General features: G+C 36.0%; 1 protein-coding gene across 50 annotated transcripts in view; it reads left to right on the top strand.

The window, feature by feature from the left end:
* Window positions 1-27359, top strand: part of ANK2 (ankyrin 2) — a 662258-nt gene that overhangs the window by 494917 nt on the left and 139982 nt on the right. For all 50 annotated transcript variants that reach the window (XM_032859277.1, XM_032859322.1, XM_032859271.1 and 47 more), the window contains one exon: window positions 25020-25118. In XM_032859277.1, coding sequence (XP_032715168.1) covers window positions 25020-25118 — 99 coding nt within the window. The remainder of the gene's footprint in view (window positions 1-25019; window positions 25119-27359) is intronic.

The following is a 27359-nucleotide window of genomic DNA, read 5'->3' as shown; positions in this document are numbered from 1 at the left end:
GAAAATATGCCATATTCTAGAAACTTCACTAAACAAAAATTTTAAAAAGATTTTATTTATTTATTTAAGAGAGAGAGAGAGAGAGAGAAAGACAGAGATAGTGCACGAGAGGGGAGGGGTAGAGGGAAAGGGAAAAGCTGACTCCCCACTGAGCAGGGAACCTAACTCCAGGCTCCATCCCAGGACCCTGGGGTCATGAGCTGAGCTGAAGGCAGCCGCTTAACCGACTGAACCAGCCAGGCGCCCCTGTATGAAAAAAGGTTTTAAATTGTTACCATCTGTAAAGAATTCCCATATATTTTATAAAGTATAATGGTGTCTTGGTCTTAGAGACAGAGGACTTGCAAAAGATTTTACTGCTCTAAAGTAAGGGATTAAAACCTTTTCTTTAGAATAGCAAGAGAATATCTTTTTGCTCTAGAGCAAAGATTCTCAAACATTAGCTAGCATCATAATCACCTGCAGGGCTTGTTGAAACCCATGATTCTGGGCCCAACCTCAGGTTCTGATTCAGTTCTAGAGTGGACCTGAGAATTTGTATTTCTCGCAAGTTCTCACATAATGCTGACACTGCTGGTTCAGGAACACTTTGAGAAGAACTGCTTTAGAGAATGTAAGAGAAAACTGGATATAAAGACTTTGCGGAGAGATTCACTAACTGTAGATCTAACTATTAGCATAAATCAAGAGTTTGTGTATTTAGGAAGCATGGAAATGAAAGCCTGGTCAAGTTCGACTGCCCATAGGAGGTTCCTTTTAATGAAAAGTTTACCTGCTAACTGTTAGTGCTATTAGTATCTATAAAAAGAGCTTCGTTACTTTTCTCAAAATGACTAGTTCAACATTGTGATTTCGTAAAAGTTGATAGGTAGAAAATCCTGTGAGATAAGTGCTTGTTAAAAGTTTTATCAGTTATCATACTGTGATTAGTGGAAATGTATATGCTTTGGAGAGTTTTCAAGGAAAACAAGCTAAAACCATTTAATTAGTAATTTGCTTTCAAGAGTCAATGAGCTCGTTCTTTATAGCCATAATCATGCCAGTTGATAACAGATCCTACAGGAAGATTTATATTGTCATTGAGAGACTAAAGTAATCTTTATTTGTATTGTATTTAATTCACTCAATTTAGATTCATATTATAGAGAATCCTGACAAATAGCTTCAAACTGATTTTATTTTGTGAGAAAGTTTTGGAGAAAAATTAATAATTAAAACTTAGGGTGTTTTTCTAAATGACTAAGTGATTTGATAAGCCCTCTGACATTATTTACTATATTGAATTTAGGTGGCCTTTACTACCAATTAACAAAAAATCCTATTACTTAAAATATAATTTAATGATTGAAATTAAGATACAAGAATTTATATAAAACAGGTTGATTATTTTGATCCTGTGTGTGAACAAGTCTAAAGGCATGGTTTCAAGGGCCATTAAGAGAGGATAGGAGTCCTTATCATACCTGATTCTCATTAGTCCTGTCTTGTTTAAGATAGAGATTTCTTACTTGGTGACAGTGGACCTCAGGTGGATGGGTAGGACTATGCTCATGGTAGACAGACACTTACTTTTGAGTATCAGAGAAGGGTCATAGGAATACCAAATGCTCGAGATAAATTTTAAATTTTATACTCCAATTATACCTTCTATATCTTTCTGAGAGTGCAAAGCAGATGCAGGATATTCTGTTATTATAGGAGCATTGATAGCTGCATAGTACTTTACCTTTGACAAACTTCTGAGTGATTTGGAAATGGACCACTAAGATTATTGAATCAAGAAGTTAAAAAACTCTCTGGAAAGCTCCAAGGAATAAGTGTTCAGTAAACATTCACAGGGCTCATAGGTTATGGAGAGGTACACATTGTGGATTTTTCTGCATTTGCTACCTAAACTGTAAAATCCATGGGAGGCTTATCTTCACATAAACACAGTGCCAGTTTTGGTAGGCAGAGTCCTTAACTCAGGAAGAATTCCAGAATACCAGCAGAAGCAATTTAAGTATTTTAAGTAGAATTATGTGATCAATATAATAACCCTCAACCCATGTTTAAGTTTCTGTGCTCAGCAGAGGTAGCAGTGTTGTCTCAACTGAGTCAATTCTCCGTATGATTTTAAATATTGCTCAGTCTATGTAGCTCCGTGGCTTGGTTCTTTGCTCTCCTGGATTCGGTAGCATGAAGATCTCATTAAGACCTCTCTGAAAGCTCTTTGGTGGAATAATGGGGCTGGAAGTTAAATTAGAATGATTGCAGGAATGCTATTTGCATTGAGGATGGTTGCTTGCTTTCTGACCCATCTTTACTCTCCTACAATCTTTACTAGGCATATTAACATCTGTAGACCATCTTACAAAAGTAATGCTGGGATGCTTTCCTAGCTACTTGTACTGGCATTTGTTTGTCACTTTTATAGTCTATAAACCTATTAGAGTCAGAGATACAACTTTTACTTATTTTATTTATTTATTTATTTATTTATTTATTTATTTATGATTTTACTTATTTATTTTGGAAAGAGAGAGAGACCAAGTGTGCATGAGTGGGAGGAGGGGCAGAGGGAGAGGGAGAGAACCTCAAGCAGGCTCTGCACTGAGCTTGGAGCCCAGTGTGGGGCTGGATCTCACACCCTGAGATCATGACCTGAGCCGAAACCAAGAGTCAGACATTGAACCAACTGAGCCAGCCAGGAGCCCCAGAGATACAACTTTTAAAAAAAATTGTTCCAATTATATATTATAAAGGAAACTTCAAAAAAATTTATAAAAAGACTCTCAGAGTGATGAGTTCCTTTAAATTTTTGTAGCACTTTTTGCCTGAATGATATTTGCCTACGTCAGGTTTACTTTTTGTGATATATATCTACAGTTTCTGCAAGGTGATATATTTCTTGGGAGAGTGTAATTTTTCTAACTCTTTTTACATTTTTAGAATTTGATGTAATACCTTGCACATTTATGACTGGAGGGTAAACATACACATGTATATTCTTCCTGTGTAAGAATAAGCTTTATTGTGTATTCCAATCATTCTTAACTGTAGACATTAATAACAATACAATAAATAATATTGACTACCAGGCACTATCTCCAGTGTGTTGCGTACATTCTCCTGATTTTCATTTATTCTGTCATTATAGATGACAGACTGAGCCAAAGATAATTCACTCACTTGCTTATAATCTTCATCCCTGGGCAAAGCTGCTTCTCAGCTCCTGTAACACTTGTACATTCCCTACAGATCCTATAAAACAGTTTTATCATTCTTTCTTCTTCTGGTCCAAACCCTATTAAGGTGCAAGTAAGCAGATTTTCCTAAAGTAGCATCCATGTGAAAGGTGTGAGGTGAAGGATTTCCCCTCAGTGTTTTCTGTGAACTATAAATGTGATAGCTCTGCAAAAATGTTCCAAACATGAAGAGATTCTGTTGTTGCTGCCAAGGAAATCTGGCCTGAGAAATTTCCCCTCTAACTTTCTCTACAATAAAATGTCACTTTTTGTTTCTCACATAAGAGTATTTCTCCTTTAGATTTTTATAATATTTTCTAATGTAAAATCATTAAAATCAGAATGTCCCTTGTAATAAAATAGTTACTTTAAAAATATCCTTTTTTTTTTTTTTTTTAAACATGGCAGGCTGGTTCATGTGATGCATATTTTATTTACTACAGTAATAAAATAAGCACACTGGATTCTAGAATATGTAATATCTCCATACAACAAAAATTAAGTGAAATCATGGAATATGGGTATGGTAAAACTTATCATCCATAGCTTTCTGACTATCTTTTACCTTATACAGTGGGTCCTGGGGTGTTTGAGTTCCCTAATAGTTATAGAGAGAAAGGAGAATGTGATTTCATTAGAAGAAAGGGTGGGCCAGAAATTCCCACAAGACTCTTTAAGTGGAAGTATGTGTCTAGGGAGGTAAGTGTGGGTCTGGATAGATTCCAGATGCCACCAAATTACAACCCCATGGTAATACCTTACACTCAGTCTCTTAATTTTAAAGTGTATTTTTTATGTGTTATTTAATCTCTTTTTATCTTTACAATGCTGTGAATTAGCAGCAATTATTTTCATTTGGATAGAAGGAAAACTGAGGCACAAGCAGGAAATCTAAGGTCTCGTACCACATTAGTGATGGAGTCACAAACCCAGGGCCATTTGGATGGACACCTTCCTTCCAATAATCTACAGAGTTCACTGGTTAAAGCTTTCTCCACAATTTCTGCCTCTTCTAGGGGAGGTTCACGGCGTTATTTAGCCCCCAAAAGAGCCAGGTTCCTGGTTTAGATGCAATCCATTCTTTCCAGGTCTAATTGCTCAGATGCTGGGAATAACTAAAAACATTCCACGAAAGCTAGGCATTTGCAAGTAAAAGGGGTTCATGAACACTGGGACACCTATCCACAGTTGGGACTTTTTCACTCAGCCATCCACTCTCTTAGTGTTCTTTTATCAAAGACAATTCTTAATCCAATGGAAGGCTTAAATATACTTCCTGAAGTTTAGTTTGTGATATCTTTTTGATACATTTTTCTTATCAGTGTTTGCATTGTTCTACTTTTTTAAAAAATTTCTTATGTTTCAATATCATGAGGATTCTAGGACCATTTTTTTTTTCTTTTCATTTTATTTTATTGGTGAGTTAGCCCAAATAAGATATTGTGACTTGGCTTTCTTCATACCATATTTTACTCAAAATTTACCTCTGTTTTTCATGAATCCTTTTGCTTATTTATGTTCACTACTCCTTGTTCTTTCAATCCTGGAAATTTCATTCCAAAAAGAAGATTTTCCTATGAGTAACACAACATAATTAGACTTGACTTTTTTAGCTTTTAGATTTTTAGACCATGACCATTAATGCCAGTTGCAAGATTACATGATCATTAGTTATACCTGTAGAATTTAATGGGTGCATGTGCCCACTATATGCAATGATAAATATCTTATGCAGATATAGCTTCCAATAATTTTTTTCTTCATTGGCCCTCACCCACTGTTACAAATAATTTGAATTGGGCTGTGAAGAGGAAGAAAACCTACACAGTTGGCCAGCATACCCATTATACTGAATTGCTTCCATATGGCCATGGAGCTATCCCTGGCTCTCACAACAAAAACTCATAATGGAACATTCTGTTCAGTCACACACACACAAACACGCACACATGCACACATACACATGCACACACATTCACACAGTGTATAAAATGGGATCTGGAATCACAGATACAAAAAAAATTGTTTTGTTGTCAGCATTTTTTTCTCCAAATGTATACATATGGTTCTTTCTTAATAAGGTTCTTGGTTATTTTAATTAAGAAAATTATTGTAACATAAATTCTCTGAAGTTAAGGTGAAAGCATGTGCTTGCATTTGGCCGGGGATAAGAAAGAACTTAGGACATTAAGAGCTAATAAAATAAAGTCTAATCATGTTTGTGTTACAGAACCTTTTTGACTCTGCAAATCAGTTTATTGGGTGATTACACATTTGCAAATGCATCTGTGTTGCTTAACATTCCAAGTTAAACAAAGGAAGTATGCTTTCTCCGATTACTCATTCTCTGATATGTTTAGAGAAATGATGAGAATTGACGTCTTTAAAATTTTGCATAAAATGGAATTATTATCTCACATTCTAGTAGAATTTCAACATTAAAAGTTCTAGTCTTTTCATACACACACATACACATGCCTGAAAAGACATGATAATACTTTCATTTGCTATAAAATAAACAATGATCCATTTTTGAAAGAAAATTAATACATGCATATTTTGTCTTTATGTTCATTTATCTGGGGACAGGTAGTATGAAAAGGTTGAAACTCATTATCGGTTTGTCCTGAGACTTGAATGAAGTAAGACACAAACATCAGTGAATCTCTATCTATGGTAGATGTCCTATTTATTTCTCACTTCACAAGCATATCCATGTCCACTATTATTGGATTTTAAAGGAACTACATTTGTAGAAAGGTAAGACTTGTAGAGAGAAGACTAAAATAGCTAAGATGACTCTACATTTCTCTTAATAGAAATCAAGTTCAAATTTCATACAGAAGACCCTTCTTTTTCTATACTTCAGAGTTAAAATGGAGGATAAGCAACTCTGGCAGCAAATAGTTAAAATAGTCTTATAGCACTACTTACCTCAGATTCCACAGCACAGCATATATGTTCCTCAGCAGGCAAGGTGCTAGGAAGACCTCAAAGTAATGATCCTTCCAGGCAAAGATCACAAAATAAAACAAAAATGTGAAAACATGACACTAAATAAACTAAATAAAACTTGCCAATAGAAAATTGAGAGTAATCATTCACTCCGTCACTCAGCAGGTATTTGTGTATTCAACATGTGCTCACTAATATTTGCTAGAGATACAAAGATGGGGCTGGGAGTGGGAGAGACCTGAGGAAGTGATGGCTGAATTGATTTCTGGTGTATTTTTTTTTTTAACTCATAGATAATTTTATTTTTAAAATTATATTTATTTTAATATTAATGTATTATTAGATTAATTTATTATTAAAAATTAATTTAATAGTAATTATTTTAAATTTTATTTTTAAAATTATAAGGTATTTGAAGTGTATAATGTGATGATTTGATAAATGTATGCATTGTGAGAGGAGGCCAGGTTAATTAAACATGTTCACGGCCTCACATGTACCTTTATTTCCCTTTCTCTCTCTCCCACCCCCTTTTTCATGAGAATATTTAAGTTTTCCTCTTGTAGCAAGTTCCAGTTGTACAGTACAGTGTTATCAACTATATGGTAATCATGTTATATATTAGAGTCTTGGAACTTACTGGTCTTAAAACTGGAAGTTTGTGTATTTTATCAGCCTCTCCCAGTTTCCCTCACACACCACCCCCCACCCCCACTCCCCCTGCCAACTGCACTACCCTCCCCAGCCCCATCCCAAGCCCCTAGGAACCATTTTTGTACTTTCTGTTCCTGTAAATTCAACTAAAAAAAAAAAAAAAAAAAAGAAGAAGAAGAAGAAGAAATAGATTCCATATATAAGTGATACCATGCAGTATTTATCTTTCTCTGTCTGGTTTATTTCACTTAGCATAATGCCCTCCAGGAACTGTTCTCTTACAAAGAGGAATTAACATAAAAATCAGGGAAAGAGGAGATGCAGTGTGCTATGGGAAAATGAAATAACACAGGCAAGAGATTAAAAGAAATCTGGGAGCTGAAACATGAAAGGGAAATGGGGTATATATGAGGCTGAGAGAGAAAATCAGATCCTGCAGCACTCTGTGAGCCATATTAAGGATTTTGTTTTAAAATGTTTATCCTAAGCCCAGTATGAGGTAGAGGTGGGAAGTAGAAAAAGATGAAATTTGGATTTTGAAAAGATCCCCCGATGCAGTTTGGAGAATGATAAAAGGGGCATCATCATAATAGAACCTCCCTCACAGAGGTTATGAGAATTGAATTAGTTAATCCATGTACAGCACTTAGAACAATGCCTGGCATAAGAACTCAATGAATGTCATTGTTAATAGATTCACTGATCGCTCATTTGTGCAAGAGCATGCGCTCTGTATGCCCTCTTCTCCCTGTAGCACAGAGAAGATGGCAACAATGTTCCTTGATGTAGCTTAAGAGAGTGCTACTAAAAATGAAATCTGTAGCTCCTACTACTGGTTCTTTTCACCTGCTTTTTGGAACACTGTCAGTTCTGGTGCATGAAATTGCATGATCCTAAACACCGATGACACTGTCAGTTCTGGTGCATGAAATTGCATGATCCTAAACACCGATGCATTAGTAACTTAATAGTTTAAGTAATTCAGTAGTGAGGACATTTAGAATGTAGACATTGACCACCTACAGACACAGGCAGCTTCAGACAAATGGATAAAATATGAGAATTTTCATCTCAGATACATATGCTGGGTGGTAAAGATGAAAGTACAACTAACAAAATATGGTTTTAACCAAGTATTATTTTTGAAAACACTTTCAGAGGGTAATCCCAAATGTGGAAAATTCTACATAGGTTATCATAAGCTAAAAAAGTATTGTTTATATCTAAGACAATATATCCATGAATCTAGTGTAGGAATTGAAGGTGTGGAAAAACAGCTTTAAATTGCTGTTTTAAAAACATCTGATGATCTTGATAGATCTGGGTTGGTTTTCTTTAAATATAAAGTTCCATTCTGCATCTTTTATTTGGGCAGTTACCATTTTTCAGGACTAATGATAGTAACTTTATGGGTCATTTTAGTTCTCTATTACAGATATATCTGTGCCTAGTATTTTAATATTATTTTAAATGATGTATTTAATATATATTCAAATTAATAGATTAAATTTTATTTTTAATAACTTAAAGAAGTTGCCCAGCTAGGAATATCAGGCTGCTTCCTGAGGAAATATACAAAAAGTGCTGTAAAAACATTTAGAATGATAAGATATTAAAAGTATTCTCATTAAAGCCAGTAACAAGTAAAGGATTCTTGTCAGTGATACTATGAACACAGTGTTCAAGCCCTCGCCAATGTAATAAGAATAAGAGTGGAAAAGGAAAAGGAAAAGACGAAAATGTTGTTTTATACAGAATATGTGATCATTTAGATAACTCAAAAGAGTCTGCAAATCAACTAAGATATTTTTACATTAACTAATTTATTAAAAGCCTACTGCCTGCATAATTCTATCCTATGCCCATCACAGCCTTGCACTTTCATGTTCTTTGGCTAAGATTTTTTTCTGCCTAAAAGTTGAAATGAATTGCTCTTTTAAAAAGTTAATACTAAGACAGAGTACTAAGTTCCACATCTAAAAATGGTAGCACTTTGAATATTCTATATAAAATTGGATTTTTTTAAAGATTTTATTTATTTGTTTGACAGAGAGAGAGAGAGAGAGATCACAAGTAGGCAGAGAAGCAGGCAGAGAGAGAGGAGGAAGCAAGCTCCCTGCTGAGCAGAGAGCCCGATGTGGGCCTCGATCCCAGGACCCTGAGACCATGACCTGAGCTGAAGGCAGAGGCTTAACCCACTGAGCCACCCAGGCACCCTAAAATTGGATTTTTGAGGCACAGCTTAAAGCTTCATTAGAATGTGCATGCATGACCAAGTTCAACTGTATTTTCTGTTCTTTTCAGATCTTTGGGAGATACTTTTTGTTTAATGATTTTTAAAGATCACAAAGTTGGACCAAAAGTATGCATATTTTGATTTGCAAATAGTAGCCCTTTAAAATTTTGGATTTTTAGGAATTAAAACACAGGTGAACCAACAATGTCCACAAGACACTTATTAACTATTTGTCTTAACATAACCTGGTACAGTATTTTACACTGTAACCCTTTAAAATTTTACGTTGACTTGAAGATATGAATAGCAGTAAATATAAGAAGTAGAATAACAGCTGGACTTGAAATGCAAATCAGCAAAGGCATATCTTTTCAGGAGAGCAAGATAAAGACATCACTAAGTGGAGACAAACACAGAAGGAGGGCAAATTCCACTCCAAGATAAGAAAAGGAAGGCCATAAAATATGTTCAAGTAATCCAGGAATACTACAGGTAGAGATGTAGACTTCATATGAGATTCTATAGTGGTTATGAAGCCTACCCTATCACCTACTATTTGTGTTACCTGGGCTTGTTACTTAACCTGTCAGTGACTCTATTTTCCCATCTGTAAAACAGGGATACTAGTATTTACTGCACAAGGTAAATATAAAGATTAAATGGGTTAATACATGGGAAGTGCTTACAACAGTGCCTGGTCCATAATAAATGTAATATAAATGTTAGCTTTTATCTTAATCATTAGATATAATGATTTATATATAATGGTTTAGCTGCCTAAATTGTTGAATAAGTAATACACAGTTTAGAGCATAAGTTAAATCAGGTTGAATTTTAATTAGTTAATCTGTTATTATGGCTGATTGACCATTGGAGCAGAGAAGTCATTATGTTCTGGAGGTGGTGACAGAGGAAAGATTATACAGAAATTTCATCAATAGTGATTAGAAATCTGTAACTTGTCCTTGCTGTAACACAGATTTGGAACAAAGGGCAGGAAGCTGAATGATTAGAAAAAGCACTTGCTACAAATAGCAAGAAAGAAAAATGACTGTGTTCATTGAACACATACCATACGGCAAGCACTGTTCTACCCACTGGGGATGCAACAGAAATCTCTACTTTATTCACTTTTGATCATTAAAACATCCAAATTTAAAAACTTTTTTGTGTGTGTTTGGTGTTTTCTTTCCTAATTTTCTCTTTTCTGTTATTTTAACATAACTTCTGTTTTTAATCCCAGTATTTGTTTAACAAATTTGCTTAAATATGATTTAATAAAGGAATAAGCTGTTCTTCATCTCTTACACATGAAAAACACATTTTGAAGGCTGAAGATAAATGATTGCTTTACTTAGAAAATTCATTTTTTTCTATTTCAACTGTTAAACCAGGCTACTCTCCCTATGTTTTTTTTAGTACATTTCAAGTCCCAGCCTCTTACTGTATTACTTTACATGAGAAGCAGGGAATTCTTGGCTAAATTATCTCATTACTAATATTTGTCATAATCTTTCAATGTATGGAGAAAATCGTTAAAAAATGTAAATTTTCATAAACTGTTTACCAATTTTTTATCACCTTCTGGTTTTGTAGTTAGAAACTGAGGCCAAGCTATCAGATACCATCGGCAATCTCAGACAAGATAAACCTTCTCAAATAGTGCTGTTTTTTAACAACAGGAAAGGGAAGCACTGTCTCCTGATGGATTAAACTCTAATTTTAGACCTTTAAAGGTGCTTCTATGTAAACAACCTGTTGCTGTACTTAATATGACTTAGTTTGATATAATTCACTTGCTACCAAGAAAGGTTAAGAATGCAGTTCAGTGGCAATGAAGAAACCTTAAGAACACAAATGAGGAGCTATCCCTTTTTGCAGTTAGATCTGTTAAATATCATCATTTGAACACATAATAATAATTTCTGTCTCAGTGGGCATGACCATTGTTGTGGGCAGGCATGCTACAGAAAACACATCTGACAGGTCAGCCTCATTCGTTGTTTCTGGGTACATTTTGAAGCCAATTTATCCAGGCAGAACTATCAAAAAATATTTTCGCTTAGAAGTTTTAATGGGAGGATAAAGAATGTATACAGTGTGCTTACATATTATTATGGGTGAGCTTTGAGGGGTGACATCTTCCCTCAGAATTCTTCTGGTACAAACTGTAGTTTCTCTATTTTGAGATCAAGAACTTCACACCCAGCTTTTTAAAGCAGATCAAACACTTTGATGGAAAGTGTTGCTGTAGGTACCTCTAGGTTGGAGTTAGGCAGCCTCTGTCTCAGGAAGGATGCGTCTGCCACACAGTTTTCAGGAGCAGCGTGAATCCACCTGGCCACCTCAGATTCTAATTAGAATTTATTTTCCTGGGTGAGAACTGCCTCTCCTTTCCAGGATGCTTCTTTCCATGGCATGTATGTGCCTGAGAGAACTCTTCCAAGGAACAGCCTCAGGCACATTTAGACCACCAACTTCTTCTTTTTTTAAAAAATATTTTATTTATTTATTTGAGAGAGAATGAGAGAGAGAGAACATGAGAAGGGGGGAGGGTCAGAGGGAGAAGCAGACGCCCCGCCGAGCAGGGAGCCCGATGTGGGACTCTATCCTCGGACTCCAGGATCATGACCCGAGCCGAAGGCAGTCGCTCAACCAACTGAGCCACCCAGGCGCCCCTAGACAACCAACTTCTGTGTGTTCTTTGTCTCTTGTATGAAAATCAAGATTCTAGATGGCAATCAGCAGGTTTCTGTTTTCAAAAATATGACAGTTCCCATCATCTATTATATTTTCCTTATTTCCATGGCTGGTAAAATCCAAAAGTTCAGTTTTATTGCATCCAGTTTATTCTGGGTTTTGCTTATCCCCACTAGACCTCTGCAGCCAAAGTTTATTTAGGTCAGCTCTTATACTCTTATCTTCAATATGGATATATATGTTAACTATATATATATACAAAGTGGGTTGGTTTTTTTTTTTTTTTTTAAGGATTGTATTTATTTGAGAGAGAGAGTGAGAGCAAGAGAGAGAGAGAGAGTGCGAGAGCAAGAGAGAGCAGGAGCAGGGGCAGGGGAAAGGAAGAATCAGGCTCCCTGTTGAGCAAGGAGCCCTAGATCTCGGGACCCTGAGATCAGGACCTAAGCTGAAGGGCAGGTGCTTAACCAACTGAGCCACCCAGGCACCCTTGTATACAAAGTGTTTTTTAAATAACCTTAAGTCTTTTGTGAATATGATTGTATTTCAAGGTATAAATTATTTAAAAAGTGCTACAAAGGACACTAAGCCTAGGCATGTGACCGAGTGGTACAGGTGTTGTCTATGTGAGTTTTTGGATCCTTACATTGACAATAATCGTTCTTTGAGGTTATATCTTTGGCAAGTTGTGAACTAGAACTTGTGTTAAGCAGCTGTTAAATGTTGAGTATATCACTTGAGGCTGCTTATTTTAATGGATCTATTTCCTTTCATGGTCTCCCCACTATTCTAACTCCCTACTAACTTTTAAAAGAGCTCAGAGAAGGGCAAATCAGTACACACCAAAACCCGCATTTTAATAAAGGAAAAGTTCTATACTAAGGCTTTGCTGCTCCTAAACTTCTCTGTTTTCTCAAATGTTACTGAACCTGGGTAATACCCCTAGGTCTTGTTTTAATTTCTATTGGTATAATATGTATAGTATAATATGAATGAAACTTTGGTTATCCCTGTTAATATCAGGTAAGAGGTAAGAATTGCATTATAATTCTGACCACTTTTGAGTGACTGAAAAAACTTACAGCAAATATTTTGCAGAGAAAAGGAGACTGTTACTTAGAAAAATTAAAAGAAAAATGCTTGAATCCTAATGGAGTGTGTCAATGTGTTTTATGTGTCCACATACTCTCAACTACGTTTTAATTTTTAAATTGGAATACAAAGTACTCCAATCAACTTAAATGAAAGTTAGCATTATATATGCAGGAATAACAATGAAAGAAAACCTACCACTGAATACCTTATTTTGTTTGCCACTCACATAGAAAAAATTATTTTAAAATCTCATCTCTTGGAAGAGAAAATTTATTTCTTTACTGAAAATAACCTACTTGCTTTTTTTTTTGTAGTTTAATCTTATTCTTAAAAATCGATTTTATACTTTTTCTGCAGATGTTTCTCAGACATATTTTAACATAAGAGTAAATTCTGCTTTTAATACTTTTATTTCTGTGATATACTTTGTGATATTCCAGGTTACCAGGAAAATGCTTCATTTAAAAAAAAATGACAGTAGGATAAGCTATATTTTAGTACAGATGTCTGTATCAACTAGAATGTCTTCAGTTGCAGGCAAGAAAAAAACTTACTTTGTACTTGGGTAATTCAAAAAAGGGACTTCCTTGGCTCTCATGAATACAAAGTTAAAATAGGTAAGGTAAACTCCAGTAGAATATTGATTTGTTTCAGGTTTTTTTGTTTGTTTTTTCCTCCCACTGGCTTACTTATAACTAAGGGCTCAGATTCTCTTCTCTTTGCTGTGATTTCTGCAATGCAAGCTTTTTCTATGCTGGTCTCCTTTGTGGACCCAAGATTGCAGCCATACTTTTTCTTGTTCAGAGTCAAAATAAGGGAGACTTGTCTCAGCTTTCCAAAAGAGAATCCTGAATTTGACTGATTGGACCATTTTACTTCTTTTGCCCAAACTTGAACCAGTCATTGTATCCAATAGAATGGATTGTATTGATTGGCTTCAGTCATCTGATACTCTGCTTGGAGCTAGTAGATGAAAAGAAGAATTCAGCTCCATTGGAATTATAGGGGGGGAAACATAGATACTTTAAGGAAAAAACCAGGATGCTATCAAAAAAGAGAAAGGATATTGGGTAGGCATGGTAGTGGGTAGATGCCCTCTACTATATTTTGGGTATTCCATTTTAATAAATTCACTTGCTTTCTTCCTTTTTAATATTTTCTTTACTTTAAAAATTTATTTGCTTTTTCCATGATTACTTAAAAGTTTCATTTGACATCTTGTTTTTTGGTTTATAAATCCAAAGACAAACAATATAATGATTCAGTTATAGCTTAAAAGTTTAATGAGGTATCTATTCATTTTTGCAAAGTGAAACATGAGATAAAGGCTTTCAGTATTTTGGAATTATATGAGAGTAAGTTAAAATTATTATCAGCCACCTCAGCTCCTTTGTAGAATGCAGTAGTGGGGAGTCATGTGGTACCTAAAGGAGAAATGTACAAATCTGAGTTTTCTATAATTGTCAGGAACTGAATAAATTAAAGGTAAGAGTAAACTGTTAGCAGCTGTTTATTGGGTGTTTATTGTGTCCTCAGGAGAGTTCTCATTTCTATGGAGGATTATAAACAATTGTCAGACAGAAAGCTGCTTTTAAAAAGTGTATAGACAACAGATAAAGTCAAGACAAACACACAGGAAACAAAGGCAAGCAACAGAAGATAATCTATAATTTGGTACTAAATTGTATGGAACCAACTATATCCCAGAGGGAAAACCGGAAATTGGCTAAATGCTCTCAAGGAAAAGTTCACAGAGAACTTGAGCCAAGCTTTGAAAAGGAGATTAAGGGAAATTCTCTGCTGCAGAGGGGATATTGAAAGGGAAGACTTTTCACATGCAAAGCTTAGTAACAACATGGTTAAGGGTACAATTAAACTTGGTGAGTGTAGAAATATTGGTAAGACAAGCTCATCTGGAAAAATGTCAGAATATATATTAAAGGTTTGCTCTTAATATGACTATGGGGCAATGGTACAAAAATCTTAATCTTCAGTTGTGGTCTGTGAAAACTGATCTTAAATCATGTTCGGTAAAAATAGTTCACGTTTTCTTGGTTATCTATCCATGAGGAACTGAAAAGCAGGGATTATGGTAGACTGAATACAGTATTTTCAGTGGTGTTGCTGATTGCTAACAATACCCAGATATGATAAAATAGTGTCTGTCAAATATATTGCTAAGGCACATGGCAAGATAGTATAGTATAAAGAGCATGAGCTTTAGAATTAGTTATATGTGTGTCAAATCCCAGTTCCACATTTTGAGTAGTGTGAAACTTCTTAATACTTCTTAAAACTTCCTAATACCTATGAATGTTCATTTCCTTGAATTTTACAGAGATATATTACTTATTTCACTGGAAAAATTCTTACACCCAAGAGAACATTTGGACATTCTTCATTAAGCAGTTCATGATAATTCCAATACTGTCATTAGGCAGAGTTTCCCTGATTATCTCTAGTGAATGGCTTAGGAGAAAATGGGAGAAGACATACTCTTTAATTACTAGGTAAAAGCATGGGTGATCTCTGTGACAATTTGATCTCGGTTGAAGAGAAGAGCTGAGGGGAGTGGAAGGAGTACAGGGTTTGGAGTTCTCCTGAGTTCAGACCCTAATTGCACCATTTATGAGGATGTCCTTGGGTAAATGACTGCCATTGGGGAGCCTTATCTGTTAAATGACCCTAAAGAGTAGTTGTGGGGATAAAACAAGATGACATAATAAATACTTCATAAAGTTGAACTTCCTTCAAAAGATTTAGAGCATTAGTCATTTTAATGTCATTTAATAGTTTAGCTGTAATCCATTAAAGAGGACTTTTGAAGAGAAGAAAGTGGTTAAAATAACCTGTACTATCTTAATCCTAGTAAAGAATTGTCAAGTTCAAATCACCTGAGAAAATTCATATGATATTTTAATTAATAAAATGCCTTCCTCACTACCAGGCAAATTTATAATCATATCTTTTGTTCTTTTGCCCTAAGTACACCCCCAGAGTACACAAAATAGTCTTTATTTTTGTGACTACAATTAATACCCATTGGTTTTCTTAAATCCTTTGCAGCTGTGCATTTACAATATATTTAGGGAAATAATTTGAATCATCCTGACCTTAAAGCTGGGTGATAATTTGGGGATGCTTCCCAACCTTATCTCTCATAATGCTAGTTCACTGGAAGAAGATGATACATAGTGTCTGGGATGAGTAATTACCAACCTTGTGATGAAGAGTTTCCTAGGATGTCATGACTATGGGTGCTAAAGAATTCTACCCTGTGAAAATACCTAAATCTTGACACCAAGCTTCCTGCAAAAAAACAATAAGCTTTCATCAAAAGGAGAAGTCTGGTTTTGCTAAGTTCAAACCCAGAGCTATGTATAACCATTTCTATTTCCTACTTTTGGAATTGGGTATGTAATTTGTTGATTAGTTTTCTAGTAGCTATGAGGGTTATATGTAATACTTTTAGAAAACTGGCAAAAGGCACATGGCATTCAGGGTATTATAAAGATTTAAAGCTGTAATTTTTAGAGTCTCTTAGACTATAGATTGTTCCATCTAAGCAAATGGTCACACAAGTGACCTACTTCACTCACTTCTCTCTTTTTAGAAATATTTTATTTATTTTTTTGTCAGAGAGAGAGAGAGAGCACACAAGCAGGGAGAATGGCAGACAGAGGGAGAAGCAGGCTCCTGGCTGAGCAAGGAACCCAATGTGGGACTCAGTGCCAGGACCCTGGGATCATGACCTGAGCCGAAGGTAGATGCTTAACCAATGGAGCGCCCCCCCCCCCCCGCCAGACATCCTGCATTCATTCCTTCTTATAAATGTAAAGACTTAACCTTATCTAATTGCAAAATACTATAAAGTAGGGTAACACAAGACTTCCATTACTTTGTCTTTGTGTTTCACAAAGTTACTTAAAAATAACTGTCTAGGATATGAATTCCTTTCCTAAAGAGAAAGGAAGCAATGTAAAGTATGAGTGGTAAGAGGTATGATTGACACAGTAGAGAGACCATGGTCAGATCATGCATGACCTTGTTGGACATGTATTAGCTAGCAGTTGCTGTGTAACAAATCATCTCTAAGTATGCTTAAAATAGCAATAAACGTTATTATCATAATAGTTTCTGTGAATCAGGAATTTAGTAGTGGTTTAGCTATGCAATCATGGCTCAGTGTCACTCATGAGGTTGGGATGAAAATGTTGACCATCTGAAGGCTTTCTTGGGGCTAGAGGATTTACTACCAGTGTGTTTTTCACCTTGGTACTAGTTGTTGGTGGGAGGCAAGTTGATGCAGGCTGGCAGGTTGGTGCTGGTTGTTGGTGGGAGGTCTCCATTCCTTCTCACTTGAGTCTCTCCGTAGACTGCTTGCATGTCATCATGATTTGGCAGCTCATTACCTCCAGAGCAGGTGATCCAAAAGAGGGTAAGGCAATAGAGCAATGACTTTTAAACCTTAGCCTCAAAGTCATACACAATATTTCCACCATAATCAATGCACTGGAAGTGAATTGGCCCAAGTGACTTGGCTAAGTTGGCCCACATTCAAAGGAAGGGGAGTTAAACTTTACCTTTTTTGAAAGGAGGTATATCAAAAAAATTTGAAGACATGTGTTAAACCACCATGGGCATAAAAAGGAACTTGTTTTTTTCTTCTACTTCATTCACTTGCCCATTTAACAAATATTTATCGAACATCTACTATGTGCTGAGCATTGTTATGGCACTGAATCAGGCCTCTTAGAGAGGGTGATTCTTGTTTCAAGGCCTGAAAGATGAGATGGAAAAGGTAAGAGTTTCCAAGCATCCTTCCATCAGCTGTGTCCATTTATCTATTGTTGTCTCCTTAATCTATGCAGCTGGCCAGTCCACTTGGTGGTCTGCTCCATCTCTGGGTTAAAATTTCCTCAACTGTAAAATGATGTGTTCCCTTTCAGCTATGACATTTTCATCTAGGAAAATAGGACAGTTTCTTTTAGTCATTAAAATATACTTAATAACTTTGACTGCATAAGACCAAAAGTAAGAACAAATCAAATAATAATAAGTAGTGTACAGAGATATGCTATTTGAATTTTCCATAATCACTTTCCACTCTTTTAGCTTATGATTGATCTGTGAAATTACCTAAGGTATACTTTACCTAGGTAGTAATGTGAATTGCACTTTTCTATGGTATTGTCTGGTTAAGAGATCTTTGATTATTTTTTTAAAAATAATTTTTAGACCTATAAAAATTCTCATCAAGATGCATTCCTGCATTGGTTTTTACTCAGGTTGGGTAATTTTGCTTACTGTTTTTCACTATTCATGAGATTTGTTATTAGGTTTCGAGATTTGTTATTAGGTTATTAATTGCTTACTCTTTAATGTATTATATAAAATTGTATATATGTAAAACTGGTTCAATGCATACTAATGCCAAAAGAAGCACAAAGAAAATGCTATCAGAGCACTAAAGAGTGAGCAATTAATACTATGAAGAAAGGTACTTTATGTATATGCAATATATACTTTACATATATGTATATATACTTTACATATATACTTTTCACATATATGGACATATACTTTACATATACTTTACATATATTCGTAATATACGAGAGTATTACATGGAGCTACTGATAATTCTATATACATGTATTCTGTAAACTCTGTTATATCTTCTGCTCATGAGGACAGAAACAGTATTGTATATATATTTGTTTCTCTTAAGACACCTCATCCAGTCCCAGGGGAAAAACTGTAGAATAAATTTGACCCTATCAAAAAGGCCCTCTGAAATGAATGGTAACGTTGACTCCAGTTAAGATTAAGATTAATTTTATATGATCAATCATTTCAAGTCATCCAATTAATCTTCATTTGTCTGAGAAAAAAGAATAAGGTTATATGTGCTGACAAAATTAAGTCTGAAAAGTTAAGAATATTAAAAATTGGTAATGATGATAGTTCTTAGAATTTTTGGTCTTTTCTTGAAACATTCATTCTAAACCATTCATTACTTTGCATCTGGACATTATTTGTCTCTGTATAATTTCTATGAAATGACATACAAATATCAATAGGTTGATATTTGATTTTTAATGTTCTGAAAAGCTTCAATAAATCCACAGTTGATAGGTAGATATATAAATATTAGTTCATGTTTATTCCATTTCCCAGATAATCCAATTACCTAACGAAATTCTCACCAGTGGGAAAAATCTGATTACTGGTTTGTAGTTATATCACTAGTGAAAACAGGAAAAACATATTTTGTAATATTATATGTAGTTGAATTCTTGAAACACAGCATAATTTCTGGATTTGAAGAAAACTGTTATAAATTCTCAGTAAATCAGAAATTTTATCAAAGATGATCAATCATATAAAGTAAAACCACTTTTAATCTTTAAGTAGAATATAAATACATAAATATATGTAATCACATTTTAAAATATCAAAATCAAATTAATATTCCTAATCCTTAATTCTCAGCTGGATTATTACAAAAGTCTTATTTCTACTTTTCCAGAGTATACTCTGGCCATTTTCCAATTCCTCCCCAATCCTGGCAATTCATCTCTTTAAAATGAAAACGTGATCATGCCAAACCTCAGCTTAAAACCGTGATTCTCGAGGCTTCAGAATAAAATTCAGACTCCTTAGCATGGCACATGGGAACTGATCCCTGCTTGTCTCAGCCTCTTCCTCCTCCTCCTAGTCACACTGAATTACTTGCCAATCCCTAGATGTTCAGTGTTTTCTCATGGGGTTTCCGATGTTTGAAATCCCTTTCCTGTTTCTATGCTTAACGTCAGCTTTCGTGATTTAGTTCAAACCAAATCACTCACCGTGTCTCCCAAATGTCACTCCTAGTGACTTCCTTTGGATATAGATTCCTCATCCAGTTTAGTTCTGTGCCCGTCAACATTCTCTTTATACCTCTCACGTAACAGCTTCTTTTTCTTCTTCTTCTCCTCCTCCTTCTCTCTTCTCCCTCTTTCTTTTCTTTTCCCTTCCCTTCCTCTCTCTCTCCTTCCCCTTCCCTCCCCTCTCCTCTCTTCTTTTCTTTCTTTATTTCTTTTCTTTTCTTTCTTTCTTTCTTTTTTTTTTTTTTAAGATTTTTATTTATTTATTTGACAGAGATCACAAGTAGGCAGAGGAGGAAGCAGGCTCCCTATGGAGCAGAGAGCCCGATGTGGGGCTCGATATCAGGACTCTGAGATCATGACCTGAGCTGAAGGCAGAGGCTTTAACCCACTGAGCCACCCAGGTGCCCCTCTTTCTTTATTTCTTTTCTTTTTTTTTTTTTTTAAAGTAAGCTCCATACCCAGCATGGAGCTCAAGACAAGGCTTGAACTCAGTACTCTGAGATCATGACCTGAGCTGAAATCAAGGGTCGATTGCTTAACTGACTGAGCTACCCAGACACCCCACTTCTATAACCTTTTTTTTTTTTTTTTTTTTTTTTAAGAAACTAATTCTATGTGAGTTCACTGAACTGTAACAGATTACTTGTCCATCTCAGCCTCTGGACTGCGAGCTCCTAATTAACAGGGACTTTTCCTTTCATCTCTGAATCACTATGGTAAACCCAATGCCTAGTGGTAAACAGCCACCAAACATATTTTTGTTGAATAAATATAAATGAATGACAAATAATAATTTGCTATGGAGAAGAATAATGTTCAAAATATTTAATAACCAGTTGGTAGAGGCATCTGTTGGTCACACTGAAACTACTATGACAGCTGATGATTTTGTGGTCATTAGCATCTTCCAAGTATCAGGCCAGGTTGTAGATGTGTTTGACTTTCTTATACCAACAGGGAGAAAATAAATATACTTTTATCCCTATATGCAGCCAGTCTACTTTAGAAAGAATATAGACATAATACATTGGAAAGCGCCTGCATGCATGAACACAGGCCAAGAATCCTGTGTTGTTAACCTATTTATATGCAGAGATAAAAGCCTTCCTATAAAATGTACGATGCTGTTAACATGTTGCCATGCCCTGTCCCAATTACCCAGAGGCAGGTTTCACGTTCTCCGGCCAAGTCTTTCTTGTTAAGTAGCATCAGTGAGTTAGGAAAGGGTAATTTCCCACATCTTTAGCACCTGTGGTAAATCTTTATCGCCTTCTCACTTCACATATTTGGTAATAGTAAATAGCTCCCTCCCTCACCTAGCCAAGATGTTGTCTTGGCTCCTTAATCTTTTAAATGCATGGTTGCAGATACTACAAAAGCTGATTATCCCCTTCCTTTCATTCTTGTTTTCTACTACTCCAAACCAGAGTAGGTTTGGTCCACTCTGCTCAACAGAGTGAACTCTCTGAAATGCAGATGTGATCATGGTGCCTCCTGCCCCAAACCATTCAGTTGTTCTGCATCACCACTAACAGTGTTCTTCAGGTAATTTCAAAAACTGAGCTTTAAAAAAAAAAAAATGCAGGTGCTTTGGCTTCATACACGGAGACTCCAGTTCAGTAGAGGACAGGGTGGTGCCTAGGCATTCTTACAAGTTTCCTCAGGAGATTCTGTCACAGAGCCAGGCTGAGGATCACATGTCTGTGGGATCAAGTCCCAACTTTCATACAGGGAAGAAGACAATTCATGAATGGTTTCTGTCTGTCACTTTCAGTTCACTTGTTAGCTGTGAGATTTTGGCCAAGTTACCCAAATGTCTGAGCCTCAGTACCTCATTTCATTTTTTTAAAGATTTTATTTTATTTATTTATTTGAGAGAGAGAGAGGATTTATTATTGAGAGAGAGTGGGGAGCCCCATGCGGGACTCGATCCTGAGACTCCAGGATCATGACCTGAGCCGAAGGCAGTCGCTTAGCCAACTGAGCCACCCAGGCGCCCTGTCAGCTACCTCATTCCAAATGGGGATGATAAGGGCACCTGGCCAGCTCAGTCGATGGAACATACAACTCTTAATACCGGAGTCATGAGTTTGAGCCCCACACTGGGGGTAGAGTTTACTTTAAAAAAAAAAAGAAAGAAAGAAAGAAAGAAAGAAAGAAAAGTAGGGATGAGAGTACCAAGGTTGCAGCACTATTCTTAGTATTAAAGATACTATTAGGCCATTTAATTTATAATCCAAACTGAGATGCTATTAATAATTACTCCAGGATACTATACATAAATTTAGACAGTCCCAGGCAAACAGAAGCACACGATCAATATAATTTGAGGTGACATATTCAAAGCATCTCTCACAGTGAATGGCAGATAGCAGAAGTTCAATAAATTATTTTTATCATTCTTCATATATACATCATCCCCCCCCCCCCGCTGGAAGCCGTTGTGTACCGAAGCACAAATGTGATTCATGGTATACTCTAACCATGAACCTGAATGTTTGTCTGTCACTGCCCTTCTTCCCCTCTCCCATGTACTGTTCGTGGATATTCCCCCCTTTTCTCTCTCTACCATTAGCCCACTATTAGCACTTCCAGAGCCCAGGACATGAGTGAAAAAGATACCCACTTACAATACACTTTTTTTAAATTAAAAGCTGTATATCAAGCTATTACATATGCATCTCTTATCTTTCTACATTGACAAATATATCTTTATAACAACATGACGGGTCCAAAGTTAGACTTCTTGGAAACCTTGGAGTTCCACGTAGGGTTGTGGCTGGGGGTGTGCGGATTCTAAACCTGGGCCTGCAGCTGGTTCCTCGTCCTGGCCCATCCCTGGCTCCATCCATACCACACAAGCATCATGTGGATGGATCACGTCCCCTCCTTCCATCTCCAAAGCCAGCCCTATAGCATCTTCTCTCCTCTCTGACCTTCTGCCTCCCCCTCATTAAAAACCCTATGATTCCATTATACCCAACTGGACAATCCAGGATAATCTCCTCACCTCGAGATCCTTAATTTAGTCACATCTGCAAAGTTCCTTTTGCCATATAAGGTAACATTTACAACTTCCAGGGATTAAGATGAGGACAGATTTGGGGACTATTAGTCAGTCTGTCACAGGATAGGCATGGCAGCAGACCCTTGAGAGAATGAACCCAAAGATCGGAGTCTTGAGTTAGAAACTGCCACCACACAGTGGGCTATGTAAGCAAGGATTATGTGTAGCTGCGTGTCTGGTGTTTGGTCTGGACACAGGGGAGCTGTAGGATCAGGGTGGGCATGTACCCTTGGGCCCTGGATCCCCAGCCCTACTCAGCTAGAGGAGGCCTCTCTAGAGCCCAGGACCCAGGGCAGGAGCCAAAGAAAGGTACATTTCTTTTCCTATTGATTTGGCAACCACAGTCCATCTCCCTTTCTCCTAATCTATACACAAGATTCTGTCAGAGGGAAACATGTAAGCAAATTGTTTTACTCTATTAAAAGTTCTTCTTCTTCTTCTTCTTTTTTTTTTTTTTTTTTTGTTTTGTTTTTTGCATCCAGCCTTTCACTTGTCATGAAAGAGCCCCATCCCACACCCACTCATTGTTTTTAACCATCCTCACTGGCTTTCCCTTCCTTTGAATCTCTAATTCTGTCCTTCCGCCACCTCTTCAGTGTTCTTAAAATACCCAAGATTTCACCTGTTTGCTGTGTCTTAAAAAATATGCTATCCAGCCAGCAAGTTATTCCTGAATCCTACAAAATTGTCAATTCATTCCTCTTACAATATTTCTCAGTTTTAAAATTTCCTCCTCCACTTGAAGCCTGCAGATTTTCTTTAAAATCAAATTTAAAATGTCTTTTCTTGTTCTACTTGTATACTCTGGATTTTTATATTTGTTGGGTCTTGGCCATTTTAAATAATGTTTCCACACTTATGCAATGCCTATAGAAGAAGTTTTCAAATAGTTATTTTTCTCCTTTTAAGTTTATGAAAATCCCTGAAGTCTCATTTGTGTTTTTGCTTATTCTCATTAATCTGTGGAATTTTTAAGGGAATCAACAACATTTAAGACTCTGACATTGTTTTGAGAGAATTATTAGATTTGAGAGTTTATGAATTACTTCATGTTTTATATTTTGTTCTTCCAAAGCTTTACTTTTTTTTTTTTTTTACATGAGGTATTACCTATTGCAAAGGATCTGATAAAAAAAAATTGTCAGTTTAAACTTAATTTTAGGGGCGCATGGGTGGCTCAGTGGGTTAAAGCCTCTGCCCTCAGCTCAGGTCATGATCCCAGGGTCCTGGGATCGAGCCCCACATCTGGCTCTCTGCTCTGCAGGAAGCCTGCCTCCCCACCCTCCACCCTGCCTGCCTCTCTGCCTACTTGTGATCTCTGTCTGTCAAATAAATTAAAAAAAAAAAAATTTAAAAAAATAAACTTAATTTTAAACTCAAGTTATATAATTTCAGTGATTTTTTTAAAAACTATGACTACACAATATTGTTATAATATTACCATAGTATATACTTCATTAGGGCAGATGTCCGCTTATTACTGTTATTCCCAGTGATATCCCAGCTACAGTGGTCAGATTTTAGTAAATAACTGAATAAATGAATATAGGAATTAATGAATGATAGAATTTCAGAACAGCTTTAAAAAATAGTTCAGATGTTCAAGATAAACCATCCCACTTTAACTGGAATACTGAAATATAGGTTTTTTTTTTTTGTTTTTTTTTTTTTGGAAACTTTTTCAGTCAGATTTGCAATCACTCCCAGCCATTCTGGAATGAGCAATCAATTTATATGTTTAAAGGTGCTAGCTAAACTGTGTACATTTGAGATAATGGTGGTCTGTTTACATAGTTTATGAATTAATAAATACAGATGATATTACATAAATATTTTATAAATATACTGCATATAGTGAGAATTTGATTATGTTATAGGATTATATTAGGATACTAGATATTTTTAACTTTAACAGTGTTAGGTGATGGGAATGTAAATCTCCGGAGCTGAAATGAAGACAGGAAGTGAGGGCAATAGGCTTCCATGTCACTTTGAACTCATTCTTTGAGGAACTCTGTGTGGGAATTGGTTCTACTCTGATTGCAGTTAGTTTCATAGTATTAAATATATGTATACTTTATTGTGGAGGGAGGTAGGTTATATGTTTCATCATTTCAAAAATTTTCTCCACAGTATTCTTTTTCCTTGTCTGGTATTCTTCCCCAGTTTAAACTTTACAAATGGTTAAAGATGTATTTTTTATTGTTTGTCCTCAGAATGGCTTCACTCCTTTATACATGGCTGCCCAGGAGAACCACATTGATGTTGTAAAATATCTGCTTGAAAATGGAGCTAATCAGAGCACTGCTACTGAGGTGAGACTGTCAACCCTACAGGTTCAAATTCTCTGATCTCAGTGTCCACGTCCTTTATATCCACCTGCAAAGGATCTCCATTATTTTGTCTAAATGATGCTAGGAATGTTCGCATTGCTTTTGTCAGCTACAACAGTGGCCATGGGTGAATGACCCAGCACACACAAATGAATGAGTTTATGTCTTTATTTGGGATTCATGTCGATTTGCTTTTCCATTAGCTCATGTTTACATCCATTTGCCATTCTCTGGGTTTGGGGAGCTTGTATATTATTCTAAAATTCGATGACAGTAAATTCTATGCATCTCTTTTCATCGGTATTTTATCTGTTAGGATCCAATTCAGTTCTTTAAAGGAATAATTTTTAATGATCAGAAATGATTCATGGGTATTTGTGTGAGCACGATTTTATGAGGAGTATGTCACGAAAAAAAGTTCGCATTTTTCTGAAGCACAAATTATGGCACGTCGTTGTGTGACTGTGATCACAGCAACAATGAAATAGAATGTTCAAAGTCAATTCAGTATCAACATATTCAGGACATCTAGACATAAGAAGGAGTTAGAACGGGCCAACTTAGAACATCACTTTCCTTTATCTATGCATGTCCTCCAGTAAACAGAACTTGCTTTGTTATTTTCCTTCCCATTTTTTTGTGTTGGCAGATTAAGGAGCAAGTTCAGTGGTTGCTTAGAACAGTGATTTTTTAGCTATGCTCCAGAAACCCTTGAATTTGAAGAAATTGCCTCAAGGGGCCACCCAGAAGGCTAGAAATGGGTGACACAGAAGAGCAGGGAAGAGAGTTCCACTGGGCCATGCCTCTCCTCACCCCTTTCAGCCAGATCATGCAGGCTTTGATTTTCCTTTTCCACATCTGTGCCACCACTGATAAAACTTTAAAACTCCTGACCTGAAGTGAAAGATGACTGATAGACACTTGTCACCCAGAAACTAACTTGATAATTATTAATGTCTAATATGGCTTCCTTTCTGAACAATTAATCCTTTCGGTGAAGTAAACATGGATTCCCTCCTACCCTGCTGTCTGGGAAGAAATCATTGTAATCTATTTCCAGTCCCTCTGGCAGGAAACTTTTTATGGAGCCAATTGCAATAACTTTCTGACAGCTTATTCTCATTAGTTAAAGACAAAATTCCAAGAAATCACTATTAATGGGACCATGTTTCTTTTTTGCTTGTGTTTGGAAAACACAACTACCCAATGTAAAATGACTTCAAGTTCTCTATTTAGCACATACAGATTTTATACTCTTACACATGGTACGGTGTGATTTTTATGTTCAGGGCCATTTTTTCCCTCCTAAAACCCTAATTATGTCAATGAATAACATGTGAATATCTTCAGGCAGTTGGAGTAACTGTATGAGACTTTCTCTCTGTATCAGGACCACAGAGAAATGTACCAAAATAAGGAAATCTGTGTTTATTTTATTTTATTGAATGCAGAATCACTTACCCAGAGGAACCTTGACACTACAGAGTTCATCTGTTCACCATATAGCCTTATTATTTCCAGCGTATGGTTTGGGGAAATTCAACTTGCTGGTATTCTTAGCTGTCTCAAGGCTCCTTGGGTCTAGACCTCTGGAGCATTTTAGTCTGGTTCCAAAAATAGCCCTTTATGTACATTGCATCAGAGGAGGCCATGTTACATTGTGATTCGCAGAAAACTAAAACCCTCTCTGATTTCTACACAAAAATGCTGCTTTTGCAAGTGAATCATATGAGGTTTTGAATCCTACCTTAGACATGTGTATGCCTGGTTTTGTTTCATTTTTTAATATTTAAATAATGACATATATAAGCTAAGTTGATTAGTCCCCCCTGTTGACTATTATCAAGAAACTGTTATCTATTATCAGGAAACATACATATGCATAAACTTCTCCACATTCCCTTTTAGTCTGTCATTCTGTAGAAAACTACTATCCTTATGGGGTCTTATGGCTGATTACGTTTTCATATTTTGTTGTATTGCCAAACACCTACAGATGCATTTTCACATGTGTGAATACGCCTAAGGAAGACATTTACTCTAACCTGTTAGTAGACCTAATTTGTAAAAATTAATACTAATCAAGACACTGTGACCACTTGAAAAATCAGATAATTATGAATTATTCAATATGGCAATGAAACCTATGTTTGAAAATAACTATTTAAATGTTTGAAGTTTCCTGTAATTGTAGCAATCAGCACTGGTAAATAAATGATGAAG

This window comes from Lontra canadensis, unplaced genomic scaffold (genome assembly GCF_010015895.1).
Source record: "Lontra canadensis isolate GAN:19392208 unplaced genomic scaffold, GSC_riverotter_1.0 scaffold1, whole genome shotgun sequence".
NCBI classification, from domain to species: Eukaryota; Metazoa; Chordata; class Mammalia; order Carnivora; family Mustelidae; genus Lontra; species Lontra canadensis.
The sequence above is the reverse complement of the archived record's forward strand: the minus strand, read 5'-3'. Positions and strand labels throughout refer to the sequence as shown.